This window comes from Aquarana catesbeiana, linkage group LG13 (assembly GCF_042186555.1).
Source record: "Aquarana catesbeiana isolate 2022-GZ linkage group LG13, ASM4218655v1, whole genome shotgun sequence".
Lineage (NCBI taxonomy): Eukaryota > Metazoa > Chordata > Amphibia > Anura > Ranidae > Aquarana > Aquarana catesbeiana.
This window is the reverse complement of record NC_133336.1, coordinates 56,651,847-56,666,276: the sequence shown is the minus strand read 5'-3', so window position 1 is coordinate 56,666,276 and position 14,430 is coordinate 56,651,847. Positions and strand designations below refer to the sequence as shown.

Below are 14,430 nucleotides of genomic sequence, written 5' to 3'. Positions count from 1 at the left end.
CGACTTGTGCATGCGCAGTAGGAAACAGGCAGTGAAGCCGTAAAGCTTCACTGCCTGATTCCCTTAGACCCCTTTCACACTGTTCCGCCACCAGCGCTATTTTTAGCGCCACTTTACCGGCGCTATTCAGCCGCTAGCGGGGCGGTTTTAACCCCCTGCTAGCGGCCGAAAAGGGGTTAAATCCGCCTGCAAAATGCCACCGGAGCAGTGTTTTGCCGGCGGTATCGCAGCGCTGCCCCATTGATTTCAATGGGGAGCAGCGGTGGAGGAGCGGTGAGTTCACCGCTCCTTAGAAGCTGCTGGCAGGACTTTTTCTGACGCCCTGCCAGCGCACCGCTCCAGTGTGAAAGCCCTTGGGCTTTCACACTGGAGTGAATGGAGCAGCTGTTTTGGGGCGGTTTGCAGGCTCTATTTTTAACACTATAGCACCTGCAAAATGCTCCAGTGTGAAAGCGGTCTTGGTAAGGATGCCGGCGCCTGCACCCGAAGCCAATGGACGGGTCGGCTTCAGGTGCCGACATCGCGGGTTCCCTGGACAGGGTGAAAAAAACTAATTTCACCCAGGCTAGAACTCCGCTTTAATTGAACAAGCTGAAGTTAGTAGCTGATTAGCTACAATGCACAGCTGCACCGGATTCTGCACTCTCCACTTTTAGTAAATCAACCCCTATGTGTCATTTCTGTCTGCCGCTTCATTCCTCTGCTATCAGCATGAATCACTTTTGACAATTTTTCCTGACACCTTGAGAAAAATGGTGACAGGGGAGTGAGCTCCAGCAGATTGAGAGCCCCAGCTCTGTGCCTGTGAGGGGCCATGTGGAAGGGGGGGGGGGGGCGTGTCTCTTCCCTCCAATCAGCTCTCAGATCTCTCCTCACAGCGCTCTGCAGAGTGTAACTTCAGCTCTCCGTCCCCCTTTTTTCTAAACTCTCAGACAAGCTTATAAATTCAGCACGGATGTAGGGAAGAGAAGACTGCAGACAGACAGGTACAACTTATGTAGGAGGATTTGTTTCATCTGTGTATCACCTGAGGATAGTCACTTCACTGAGTATATGTAAGGGTTTACATCTACTTTAAAGGAAACATGTACAGAGAGATATCTGGCACCTGTCATTGCTTGCCTATCCTCTGGAAAATGCTATTTGCCTGGCCGTCACCCTGATCCAGCGGTCTCAATACTTTCTGACCTGGAACAAGTATACAGATTGGGAGTGATGACTTCCCTCTGACTTTCTAATCTGCATGCTTGTTCCAGATCAGAAAGTACTGAAGTCATTGACAGCCAGGCAACTAGTAATCTGAAGGTCAGAAAATCGTATTTTTCTCAGTCCAGGTTTCCTTCCAACCATTAAAAGGTCATTATAGTAACAGGGTCATGATTTTCTTCAAAGGTCAGTGCATCCTTATGTGTTTTGTTTGGCTGTATGTGATCTGAGTTTAGCGGGGAAGGTCGGCTCCATCCATCGCATCGCATGCCTAAGCACTCGGGTGGTACGTTCCTCTCTTCAATGCTCTGCATTATTTAAGCAGAAGGGGGAGCTCAATGGATTAGAAATGCATTTGTCTTTAAGCAAAATAGGCATCTTCTACCCAAGTCCCATTAACCATTTGCTGCTAACGCTAGCTTGTTTATTCACAAAGCTAACAGGTATTTTTAGCCGAGTCCAATAGATTTTAAAAGTACAGTCAATTGTTAAAAATAAAATCCTCACCCTGCGTCAGAGCTTCGTAAATTGAGCCTTTTGCAAGTTTTCTGACAAAAAAAAAAGAAAAAACAAAAACAAACAATAACAACCAAAATATTGGGTATTTGGAGGCTAATACTAATCCACAGGCTGCAAAGTATATTGGACAGTTAGATGATTCCCTTAATCTGCATAAATCATCCACTACTTATTGGCACTGCAATCTCTTTTTTTATGAAATAACTTCTGTTTTTTCCGCCTCCTACCCTGTTTGCCCGAAAATAAGACCTAGCGTGACTGTCAGTGATGGCTGCAATATAAGCCCTACCCCCCAAATAAGCTCTACCCCGTTTCCCCGAAAATAAGCCCTACCCTGAAAATAAGACCTACAAGGACTTTAACTAGGGCTTATTTGGGGGGGTAGGGCTTATATTGCAGCCATCACCGACAATCACGCTAGGTCTTATTTTTGGGGAAACAGGGTAGTACCGTCCTTCATGAACTCCTGGACCTTTCCTCCACCCCCTCACTTTTGTTTGTTCGAAAGGAGCAGTGCATGTTAGGTGCGGTCATATGAACTGCTCCATGCACACTGTGGGTCTGATTTACTAAAGGCAAATAGTAAAGAAGCAGAATCTCTGCTGACTTCTATCAGCCAATCGTGTGCCAGCAAAAATGCTGTTTTTTTTTGCTTTCTTTGCACATGATTGGATGATGGAAGTCAGCAGAGCTTCTGCTCATTTACTAAGCTCTGGAGCAACCGCACTTTGTAAACTGCACAGTCTATTTGCCTTTAGTAAATCAACCCCTGTATGTAAATCCAATAGAAATCAAAAAATGTGTAGAGCATAGAACTGCTAATTCATTCATAATTAATAATAATAATAATAATAATAATAATAATAATAATGTGCAAACCAAGATACTACCTATTTAAAATGTACTACACAATTACACTATGGGGGTTATTTACGAAAGGCAAATCCACTTTGCACTGCAAGTGCACTTGGAAGTGCGGTCACTCTAAATCTGAGGGGTAGATCTGAAATGAGGGGAAGCTCTGCTGATTTTATCATCCAATCATGTGCAAGCTAAAATGCTGTTTTTTATTTTCCTTGCATGTCCCCCTCAGATTTACAGCGACTGCACTTTCAAGTGCACTTGCAGTGCAAATTGGATTTTCCTTTAGTAAATAACCCCCATAGGGTCTTTACATGAACTGTAATGGCTTCCCAGTCTAATGCCCCGTACACACGATCAGACATTCCAACAACAAAATCCTAGGATTTTTTCCGACGGATGTTGGCTCAAACTTGTCTTGCATACACACGGTCACACAAAGTTGTCGGAAAATCCGATCGTTCTGAATGCGGTGACGTAAAATACGTACGTCGGGACTATAAACGGGGCAGTGGCCAATAGCTTTCATCTCTTTATTTATTCTGAGCATGTGTGGCACTTTGTCCGTCGGATTTGTGTACACACGATCGGAAATTCCGACAACAGATTTTGTGGTCGGAAAATTTTATAGCAAGCTCTCAAACTTTGTGTGTCGGAAAATCCGATGGAAAATGTGTGATGGAGCCCACACACGGTCGGAATTTCCGACAACAAGGTCCTATCACACATTTTCCATCGGAAAATCCGACCGTGTGTACAGGGCATAAGTCTTAGGGTTCAATATTGAGTTGGCCCACTCTCTGCAGCTATAACAGCTTCAACTCTTCTGGTCCTTACTTTGTGCACTGGTCCAAATCATTTGGTGGAGGGGGGATTATGATGTGGGGTTGTTTTTTATCAGGGGTTGGGTTTGGCCCCTTAGTTCCAATGAAGGGAACACTTAAGGCTTCAGCATACCAAGACATTTTGGACAATTTCATGCTCCCAACTTTGTGGGAACAGTTTGGGGATGGCCCCTTCCTGTTCCAACATGACTGCACACCAGTGCACAAAGCAAGGTCCATAAAGACATGGATGAGCGAGTTTGGGGTGGAGGAACTTGACTGGCCTGAACAAAGTCCTGACCTCAACCCAATAGAACACCTTTGGGACCCGATAGAACACCTGTGTCAAACACAAGACCTGTGGGCCGCTACCGGCCCACCAGGCCATTTCATATTTCCATTGCACCTCTCCTTCAGCTGCGGCACCCCTACCTTGTCTCAGCAGTTGGCAGCAGAGAGGAGGATAGAACTCCTCCTACAAGTCCCGTGCCTCTCTGTGCAGCTGCAGCACTCCCGTCTCCACCTCCCCTGGTCTCATCGTTCTACAGACTCTGGAAGCTGATTCCAGCCCTCCTCTGATCCTCCTCCAGACCCTGCACTATCTGCTTTCCAGCTTCTTCCTGGCAGCAGCACAAGGGAAGAGGGGTGCAGTGTGATGTAAGAGGGGGTGGGGGACTCTTGACTTCTGATGATGGGGGGGACTCTTGACATCTGATGTAAGGGGAGGGGGTTGGGTGCTCTGGACATCTAGTCTTACAGATACAACTGGCCCTTTGAGGGGACCCATAATTCTGAAGCGGCTCATGATAAATGGAGTCTGACACTCCTGCCAAAGTGAAGACAAAACAATTATTTTAGGATCGAGTATAGAACGGTTACGTAATGGTTAGGTAATGTTTTTGCTGTCTGTGTCTTGTTGGGGAAGTTTCTTCTAACTTCCTTTCCAGGAGGTTCAACAGGAAGCAAGAAGAAATGTTCACAAAGTGAGTACAGTTTGAGATTTGATCTTTGTGACATGGTGCATTATCCTGCTGGAAGGAGCCATCAGAAGATGTGTACACTGTAGTCATAAAGGGATGGACATGATCAGCAACAATACTCAGGTAGGCCGTGGTGTTTAAATGATGTTTAAAGGGGCCCAAAGTGTGCCAAGAAAATACCCCCCACACCATTACACCACCACCAGCCTGAACCGGTGATACAAGACAGGATGGATCCATGATTTCATGTTGTTTACACCAAATTCTGACCCGACCATCTAAATGTTGCAGCTGAAATCGAGACTCATCAGACCAGGCAACGTTTTCCCGTCTTCTATTGTCCAATTTTAATGATCCTGTACAAATTGTAGCCTCAGTTTCCTGTTCTTAGTTGATAAGAGTGGCACCCGGTGTGGTCTTCTGCTTCTGTAGCCCATCTGCTTCAAGGTTTGATGTCTTGTGCGTTTAGAGATGGTATTCTGCATACCTTGGTTGTATTGTGTGGTTATTTGAGTTACTGTTGTCTTTCTATCATCTCAAACCAGTCTGCCCGTCCTTCTCTGACCTCTGACATCAACAAGGCATTTTCCTCCACACAACTGCCGCTCACTGGATATTTTCTCTTTTTCGGACCATTCTCTGTAAATCCGAGAGATGGTTGTGCAAGAAAATCCCAGTAGATCAGCAGTTTTTGAAATACTCAGACCAGCCTGTCTTACATCAACAGTCATGCCACGATCAAAGTCACGTAAATCCCCTTTCTTCCCCATTCTGATGCTCTGTTTGAATTTCGGCAAGTTGTCTTCACTACGTCTAGATGCCTAAATGCATTGAGTTGATTAAATATGACTGGCTGATTAGCAATTTGTGTTACCAAGCAATTGAACAGGTGTACCTAATTAAGTGGCCGTTGAGTGTATAACCAACACATTTCGGGATAGCAATGGAGTCCTTGAGAAAAGGGTTGAAAATGATCCTCAACATCATTGAGTTGTCACCTATTCTGGTGACAACGCTAATATTTCGGAGCACTTCATCATGCATGGTCATTAACCACTTCAATACCGCCACTTTCACCCTTTCCTGCCCAGACCAATTTTCAGCTTTCACATTTTAAATGAAAAATATACAGTCATACAACACTGTACCCAAACAACATTTGTATCATTTTTTTAGACAAAACTTTCTTTTGGTGATATTTAATCACCACTGGGGGGTTTTATTTTTTGCTAAACAAATGGAAAAAAAAAATTGAAAAAAAAAAACATTTTTCCCAGTTTCTGTTATAAAGTTTTGCGAATAAGTCATTTTCCTTCTTCACTGATGAGGCGGCACTAATGAGCACTAATAAAGCTGCACTGATAGGCGCCCTTATCCACAGCCTGGTGTATATGGATGGTATTCTGTGTACTGGGACGGTATTGGACTGTATACAGATGGTGCTCTGTGTGGATAGAGCTCAGTGTTCATGGTTGGTGCTGTGTGTGTTTGTACATGGAAGGTGATCAGTATACATGGATGGTGCTTGTTCAGTGTATATGGATGGCATTCTGGTTGTAAACAGGTGGTGCTGTGTGTATATAGATGGTGCTTGGTGTATACAGAGGGTGATCAGTATACATGGATGGTATATACTATATACAGAGGGTGATCAGTATACATAGATGGTATATACTATATACAGAGGGTGATCAGTATACATGGATGGTATATACAGAGGGTGCGCAGTATACATGGATGGTATATACAGAGGGTGCTCGGTATACATGGATGGTATATACAGAGGGTGCTCAGTATACATGGATGGTATATACAGAGGGTGATCAGTATACATGGATGGTATATACAGAGGGTGATCAGTATACATGGATGGTATATACTATATACAGTTTGTGATCAGTATATATAGATGGTATATACTATATACAGAGGGTGATCAGTATACATGGATGGTATATACAGAGGGTGATCAGTATACATGGATGTTATATACTATATACAGAGGGTGATCAGTATACATGGATGTTATATGCTATATACAGAGGGTGATCAGTATACATGGATGGTATATACTATATACAGAGTGGGTGATCAGTATACATGGATGTATATACTATATACAGTTTGTGATCAGTATACATTATTATTATTATTATTATTACATAGATGGTATATACTATATACAGAGGGTGATCAGTATACATAGATGGTATATACTATATACAGAGGGTGCTCAGTATACATGGATGGTATATACTATATACAGAGGGTGATCAGTATACATGGATGGTATATACAGAGGGTGATCAGTATACATGGATGGTATATACAGAGGGTGCTCAGTATACATGGATGTATATACTATATACAGAGGGTGGTCGGTATACATGGATGGTATATACTATATACAGAGGGTGATTAGTGTACATAGATGGTATATACAGAGGGTGCTCAGTATACATGGATGTATATACTATATACAGAGGGTGCTCAGTGTATACAGATGGTGATGAGTGTACAGAGCTCCTGCCTCCTCCTCAGGTAGGTGAATTGTAGGGTGTATGTACGGAGCGGAGGGTGGCCGCCGGTCTCCATAACGATCGCTCTCCGCTCTCCGCTCTCCCCGCACAGCCGGCGGCTCCTCCGCTCACACTCACCACCTGCAGCCACCCTGCCCGGCTAACCCCGCCCCTCTTCCTTCCCCGCCCCCTCATGAATATGAATGACGCAGCGGCGGCCGCGAGTGGCTAGGTGGGCTGTCAGTCTGGCGGCTCACATGTTGGTTTGCCTGGGCTGGGAGAGCTGGGAGAGCGATGTGCGGAGACGGCTGGGGAGCTGCCCTGACAATCCATCCCATGTCTGTGCGCTGCTACTGCTGCTAGACCGCCCGATGCCTTCACTCCATGGCCGCCCGCCGGCCGCCTCTCCCCTGAGCTCGCCGGTCATGCACCATAGAGCCGGGGGCGGCGGACACCTGACAGCGGTGGGCTTCCTCCTCCTAACTTTCTGGCTGCAGGTAAGGCGGACCCCCCCTCCTCCTTCCAGCACCCCGCTACCAGGGGGGACCCCTCATCACTAGTAGGGGGGCGATCACTATGGGGGAGCAAGAAGTTTTCATGGAGGAGATCGGGGCACCTAATGCAAAGATCTATTTATAACATTTATTTATTTATAGAACCTTTTATATTTCTTTATATCTAATATTTATTCTTTATGTTTCTGATGGCTACAGACAGTGGTGTGCACCGTGCGATTGCATGGGAGGCTAGATCTGTCATCAGAGCTAGAACACTACTATTTATTTTTATTGTATAGTTATAGAATTTTCTTTTTCATTAATTCTATAGGCAAAGTCCTTGTATAATATATTTTTCATGCTTGCAGAAGTACTTGCATTGCATAAAAGGTTACATAGCAAGCAAAATCTAAAGTGTGTTTGTGTGTATATATGTGTGTGTGTATATATATATATATATATATATATATATATATATATATATATATATATATTTTGCTTTGCTATACCCACCTACTAATGTCAGTCTACCTTGTATATAATCTCTTGCAGCAGATCAGCTCTAGAACTATATGGCAGGCAGCAGAGCCCTATGGAATGTATAGGTTGGGAGTGCTGAGCTCTGTAAAGTCCTCTGTCCAGTCCCTCCTGCATATGTTTGCATTCTGCCCAGGATCATCTGTATTCCTGAACTGTATGACCACCCAGATCCAGACTTGATCTGATTGCAATGTATACCTATGCAAAAAAAAAAAAAAAAAAATCCAAATTGGATAAAGTCTCTGCTCCATCGGTCTGGTGGTTTTTAGGATTTCTTCTTGGATTATAAAGGACAATTAGTTTTGTGCCTATATATATATATATATATATATATATATATATATATATATATTGTAAGCGGTATAATAAGGCACATTGTTAATCCAGGGTGTTCAACTATCTAGGGAGCCTGGTGCTATTTCATGCAGTATAGGAATAGAATGCTGCAAAGGTGGTGGTGGGGGGGGGGGGGTCATCATGGGCGACAGAGGGTCGCAGTCTGCCATTGATAGGTTGCAATTAACGTGTATTTGTCCCGCTCCATGGGGGCGACGTGTAAACGCGTTCCCGGGGCAGCTCCCAGGGCTCCGTAGTGATGTGTGCTTCCATTTGATGTGTTATATTTAGGCTTCCCAGTCCACGGGCTATTTCGAGCTGCAGCTGAACTCACTGAAGAATGTCAATGGAGAATTGTTGAGCGGGGAATGCTGCGACGACCTGAAGAGCGCCCACAACCAGGACTGCACCAAGGATGAATGTGACACCTATCTCCGAGTGTGCCTCAAGGAGTTCCAGGCCAAGATCACCCCCACGGGACCGTGCAGCTACGGTTCTGGACTGACTTCGGTGCTTGGTGGGAATATTATCAATATGAATAGCAAATTTAACCAGCTGGGGAAAAACCCCGGAGAGAATGGCAGGATTATTATCCATTTCCAGTTTGCATGGCCGGTAAGTAGGACTTTTTGTACATCTAGATCTCCTATTCTGATTTCCTGCAAGGTTTGTGTTCTGTAAGGTCTATAGAGGACAGGATGGTCATCCTCCCTCTGGTGTCGAATGGTTTAGAATTCTGCAGTCTAGCTCAAGGTAAAGGAAACAAAATCTGATTTATTTTTTTTTTAGAGGCTGAATTGTGATTGATGGATTTGCCTGGAATTGCTCTTGGGTTAGTTCTTGGACTGACCGGCTGCCCCAGTGCCAGCTCAGGTTGTAGCCGTTGGTCCTCCCTTGTGCCTGAATCAGCTTCCAGCTTGTGTGTTTTAGTTTTTTTTTTTTTTTTTTTATCAAAAACTGTCACTTTCTACCACCTCCCCAGTGAAAAAGTTGTGTGTGGGTTTTTTTTTTCTTTGTTCAGCGCACACCGGTGATTAACCTTCTCTGCAAAGAAATTGCTTGCCTACAATTCACCTGAGTTTGCATGGATACCATGCACCTGGGTGTCTTGTAACACCGGTTTGAAGATTAGAATGTGCAAAGGGAGCAGCATTGAGTGTACACGCTGAATTGTTAGGCAAGGCTGCTAGTTTAGATGCTGGCTATAATAATTTAGTTTTTTTTTTTTTTTTTACACTTCTATAAAGCAGAAATGATCAGTGAGCCGTTCAGCACCTTAGGCAACTTCTAACTCTTTTTATATTGTTCATTTTGGAAGCCTCAGATAAATGCGCTTGTGCTGAAGGCTTGATTGGTGGGGTGAGGCTGTAGGTTGGGTGAATGTGTTTATACCTGGGGGAGCTGAAGACGGAGAATGCAGCCTGCAGAGAGGGAGAGAGAGAGGCTGGCTCTGTGCTGGATAGACTCCTCCAGGGAATGCATTGTCACCTTGGGGGTGTGTTGCGCAGTTGGCTCGTCGCCAGCATAAGGCTTTGAACGAGGAGGGGAGGATAAGGCGATTGCGACACGAGCGCATGACGTGTATGTGTTGAAGCACACTTCGTAGATTAAGTTTTGAAGCAGGCCGCTTTCCAAGTTCAGGGGCGTGTGTGATGCAGAGCCATTTGCGGAAAGCATGCCATGGGTCGGCTAACTGTCGTCGCTATCAACAAAACTCTGCACTGAACTGGGATTCAATTGCTTTGGGAGATCTGGTCTAGGATGCAGGAAGGAGGCGTGGGGCAAATATTTACATGTTTTATATTTATAAAGGATTTGTAAATAGTGTGGTGTTTTTTATTTTATTGTCTGTTTGGGTGATTGCATATATAATAAAAAACAGACTGGTTTAATTCTAAGGGCTGGTTCTCATCTGTGCTTTTAGGTGCATTTCCATTGAACTGTATATAACTTGGCTCACGTGTGTCAATGGGGCCTTAGGTTCACATCTTTGTCCACTTTTGCCTTTTTTTTTTTTGTGCATTTTTTTTTTTTTTACATTCGTTATAGCACGTTTAAATTTACGTCTTGATTATGTGTTAATACGTATTGTCATGCACTTTTGGTTTGGCCAATAGGGATTGATTTTGTGCAGTGACATCTTTATTGTGGACTTTTTTATTATTAGTATTGTGATTATTATTATTATTGTGGTTATTAGTATTATTATTATTATTATTATTATTATTATTATTAATAATAATATTATTACTATTACTATTCAGGATTTAAAGAGCGTCGACAGTTTATGCAGTGCTTTACAAAATACGGGCAAACAATACAATTTAATACAGTAGGATTCAGAGGGCCCTGCTCATTAGAGCCTTTACAGTCTAAGACCCCATACACACTATATTAGATTTTTTTTTTTTTTTTTTTCAAAACCATGTAGTGCAAGGGCCTGCCTGATTGCATACAAATTGAAACTCTGTAGGTTTGACCTCATATTTATATGGTTTTGGTAAATCTGAAGGCAAAATCTGCAGAAAATATTAAATGGTGTGTATGGGGTCTAAGGCTGGCCATAAACTGTGCAAATTTCTTTCCTGCAGCCACGGGTTGCTGGAAAGAAATTTTCAGCGATTTCCCCATCAACACAGACGGTACTGACAGGGATCCCTCCTGCCAAGCCAATGTCTGCCCCTGGCAGGAGCGGGTGGGGAAGCTGTTCCCGCCGGGAGAAGACGGTGATTATCGCTAGCCTCTATAGTAGCCACTTGCGATAATCAGAAGTAATCCGAATCGGGCAAGCTGGTTGTACCCAAGTTGATCGATTTGATCAACTTGGTACATTCAGCCTGCCCATTAATTGTTTGAATCTGCCAAACTGGCCAAGATTCGAACTGTGTATGGTCTGCCTAAGAGGGAGGGCCAAGCGATGCAATAACTGTGGGAGATGGGCTGATGAAGAAAATAAATGTACAGTTAAGTGGGGGCTGAAGAGGAGTTTTCAGGGATCGCCTGAAAGGGGACAGAGTAGGAGATAGTCTGACAGATTGGGGTAGGGAGTTCGAGGATAGGAGATGCTCTGGAGAAGTCCAGGAGGCGAGAACGGGAGGAGGTGACAAGGGACTTTGAAGGGATCTTCTTCCAGGGACTGGCATTGCATGAAAATGCATTGGAACGCACTATACGTGCATTTTCATGGCTTGCTATAAACTCCTGTGCCTCACAACACATGCCTCAGTTTTCAAAATGGCCTCATTGCATTACACGTGTCCCTATGATGCATCTGTTTTTACTTTCTAATGAATGTGCTAAAATGTGAAGGCATGAACAAGGCCTAGGCATTACTGTGGATTGAGTTAATTTGTTCTATAAAAACATGGCAAATAAAATTAATGGCGACAAAAATGAACTGGTTTCACCTTATAATGGATATCTGCCCTGTGGTTGCTATGGGCAACGTCCTGTTTTTTTTTTTTTTTCTCCTTGTAAACTAGTCTTGTTTTTATTCAGAACACTTGGGGTATTTGATTGCTATAGGCAACATCTCTAGTTGTTTGCCTTCATTTTGAACCACTGACATGTATAGGCTGTAAAGTATGCAAGGTTGTGTGCACTAAAAATGAATCCGCAATATGGTTGCTATGGGCAACGGGTCTCTTATTGGTGTAATTTATGACAACTGGTGTAAACATAAAGCTTCTGTCATAAGCAACTAATCCTGAGCAGCCAATCAGGTTGTATCTTCATCAGTTGCCCATATTCAATAACTAATGCTAATCTAATATGCAGTAACCCATAGCAACCAAAAAGCATTCACTTTGCTGATCTCGGACCAGGACAACCTGTGTTTTGATTGGTGTCAGCACTTTAGATGTGGCCATTTATTGCACAAAGTAATTTAGTTGCAGTGGGCAGCAGCCTTATGTGTGCTTGTTTATCTGTAAATATATAGAATGAGCCTTTTCTCGTTGTCAAGGGAAACGTGTGTTCACTGACACCTTAGGCCTCATTCAGACGGGATGGATAGGTGGCTAAGTGCTGTATCTGGATGCAGCAGCACTCTGTGCTTTGACCACATACAAACCAGACAGTTGGCCATGGCCAGTCAGAGTTCGTAATTACACGTGAACAGCGCCAGCTATTGATTTCTACAGGATACATATCTGCCAGGGTGTGTGTAAGGGGCTAGTTTCTCCACCGCAGGCTGCCAGTGTGAATGGGCCCCTAAAAAATGGATTATATGGTTTGTTTACTTGGTAGAACTCTTCAAAAGAAGGGTGTTAATGTATTCCAATCGGCAATAACAATATGATCAACTGCCATAACCCGTCTAGGCATGGACTCCACTGGATGAAGGTATGCTGTGGTATCTGCATCAGTAGCAGATCCTTTAAGAAGTCCTGTAAGTTGTGAGGTGGGGCCTCCATGGATCGACTTTTTTTTTCAGCACATACTACAGAAGCGCGATTGAAATTGAGATCTGGAGAACACGGAGGCCAATTAACACCTCAAACTCATTGCGTTTCTCAAACAATTCTTGTATTCATTAGAGCAGGCCACCTTCTTCTATTGCTTGTAGGCGTTTTTTGCTGCAGCCCCATACACTACAAACTGTGATGCACTGTGTGTTCTGACACCTTTTTATGGGAACCAGCATTCATTTTTTTCAGCAATTTGAGCTGCAGTAGCTCTTCTATCGGATCGAACTACACAGGCCGGCATTTGCTACCCACAGGCATCAATGAGCCTGGGCCGCCCGTGACCCTATCGCTCGATTTGTCTTTGTCCACCTTTGGTCTGTCCTGACAACTGCAGACCGGGAACACACCACAAGAGTTGTCGTTTTGGAGTTGCTCTGACCAGTCATCTAGTCCTTATAATTTGGTCTTTGTCAAAGTTGCTGAAATCCTTACACTTGCCCATTTTATTTATTTTTTTTCTGTTCACTTGCTACCTGGTATAGCTCACCCACTTTCAGATGCCATTGTAATGAGATAATCAATGTTCACTCTACAGATCAGTTGTCATGCTATGGCTGATCTGTGTGTGACACACAATATATAGCGCCAACAGTTTACGCAGCGCTTTACAGTATAAGGGAGACAATACAGTTATAATACAATAAGATACAAGAGGATTAAGAGGGCCCCTGCTCAGAAGAGCTTCCAATCTAATAGGGTGGGGCAGGTGGTACAAAAGGTTGTAACTGTGGGGAATGAGCTGATGGAAGTGGTAAAAATTAGAGATGTTATAGGCTTTCCTGAAGAGATGAGTTTTCGGGGATTGTGTGTGTAGTATAAGTATATATATATATATATATATATATATATATATATATATATATATATTATATATATATATATATATATATATTATATTATATATAATATATACATACATACATACATACATACATAACATACATACATACATACATACATACATACATACTACATACATACACACACACCTATATATGCGCACTTACAGGTAATAAGGAAATCTGATAGCTTCTTAGCATAGTGTGCTTATGCCCTCAATCCACAGATTCAAGCACGTTCATAAAAAGTATAATTCATATAACAAAATGCAATTAAACGTGTGTGTATATATATATATTCTGTTTTTTTTGGGGGGGGGGGGGGGGTGTAAGACTGCAGAATGCCATTCCATGCAGTCATCTGTCCCATTACTGTCCGTTTTCTAAAGAACGATCGGTCTCCAGTTCTCCTCTGTCAGAAACCCAATCCATGTGTGAGTCTGAGGCATGTCAGGAGTGCGGGTTGTGTGTGAGATTAAAGCGTATTAAACACACAGGTCTCACCAATGGCTCATGTAACTGGTCTGCACCCCTCCCCCAGCAGTGCCCCCTCCTTTACTCCCCCCCCCCCCCCTCCTCTTTGACGGAGACAGGTGTTGTCCAGCGCAGATCACATGTGATCTCTTGACTTGTCCCCCTTTCCAGAAATCCTCCGCTCTAAATTTACTCCAAGTGTTGATGAAATGTCTTCATTTCATGTAACATTGGCTCCTCTTACACTCCGGGATTGACACTCCTGAAGCCATTTTATGAAATGGGAACCTTGTCAAGAATCTGTTGCTGCATTTGATATGTTTAATTTATGTTGGTGTGTCACTGGATGGACTTGTGTAGCTTTAG

General features: G+C 43.4%; 1 protein-coding gene across 2 annotated transcripts in view; it reads left to right on the top strand.

Moving 5' to 3' along the window:
* Positions 1-7,154: 7,154 nt before the first annotated feature.
* Positions 7,155-14,430, top strand: part of JAG2 (jagged canonical Notch ligand 2) — a 134,504-nt gene continuing 127,228 nt past the window's right edge. For both annotated transcript variants that reach the window (XM_073609944.1, XM_073609943.1), the window contains exons 1-2: positions 7,155-7,406; positions 8,574-8,897. In XM_073609944.1, the coding sequence (XP_073466045.1) occupies positions 7,167-7,406; positions 8,574-8,897 (564 nt within the window). In that variant the 5' untranslated portion in view covers positions 7,155-7,166. The remainder of the gene's footprint in view (positions 7,407-8,573; positions 8,898-14,430) is intronic.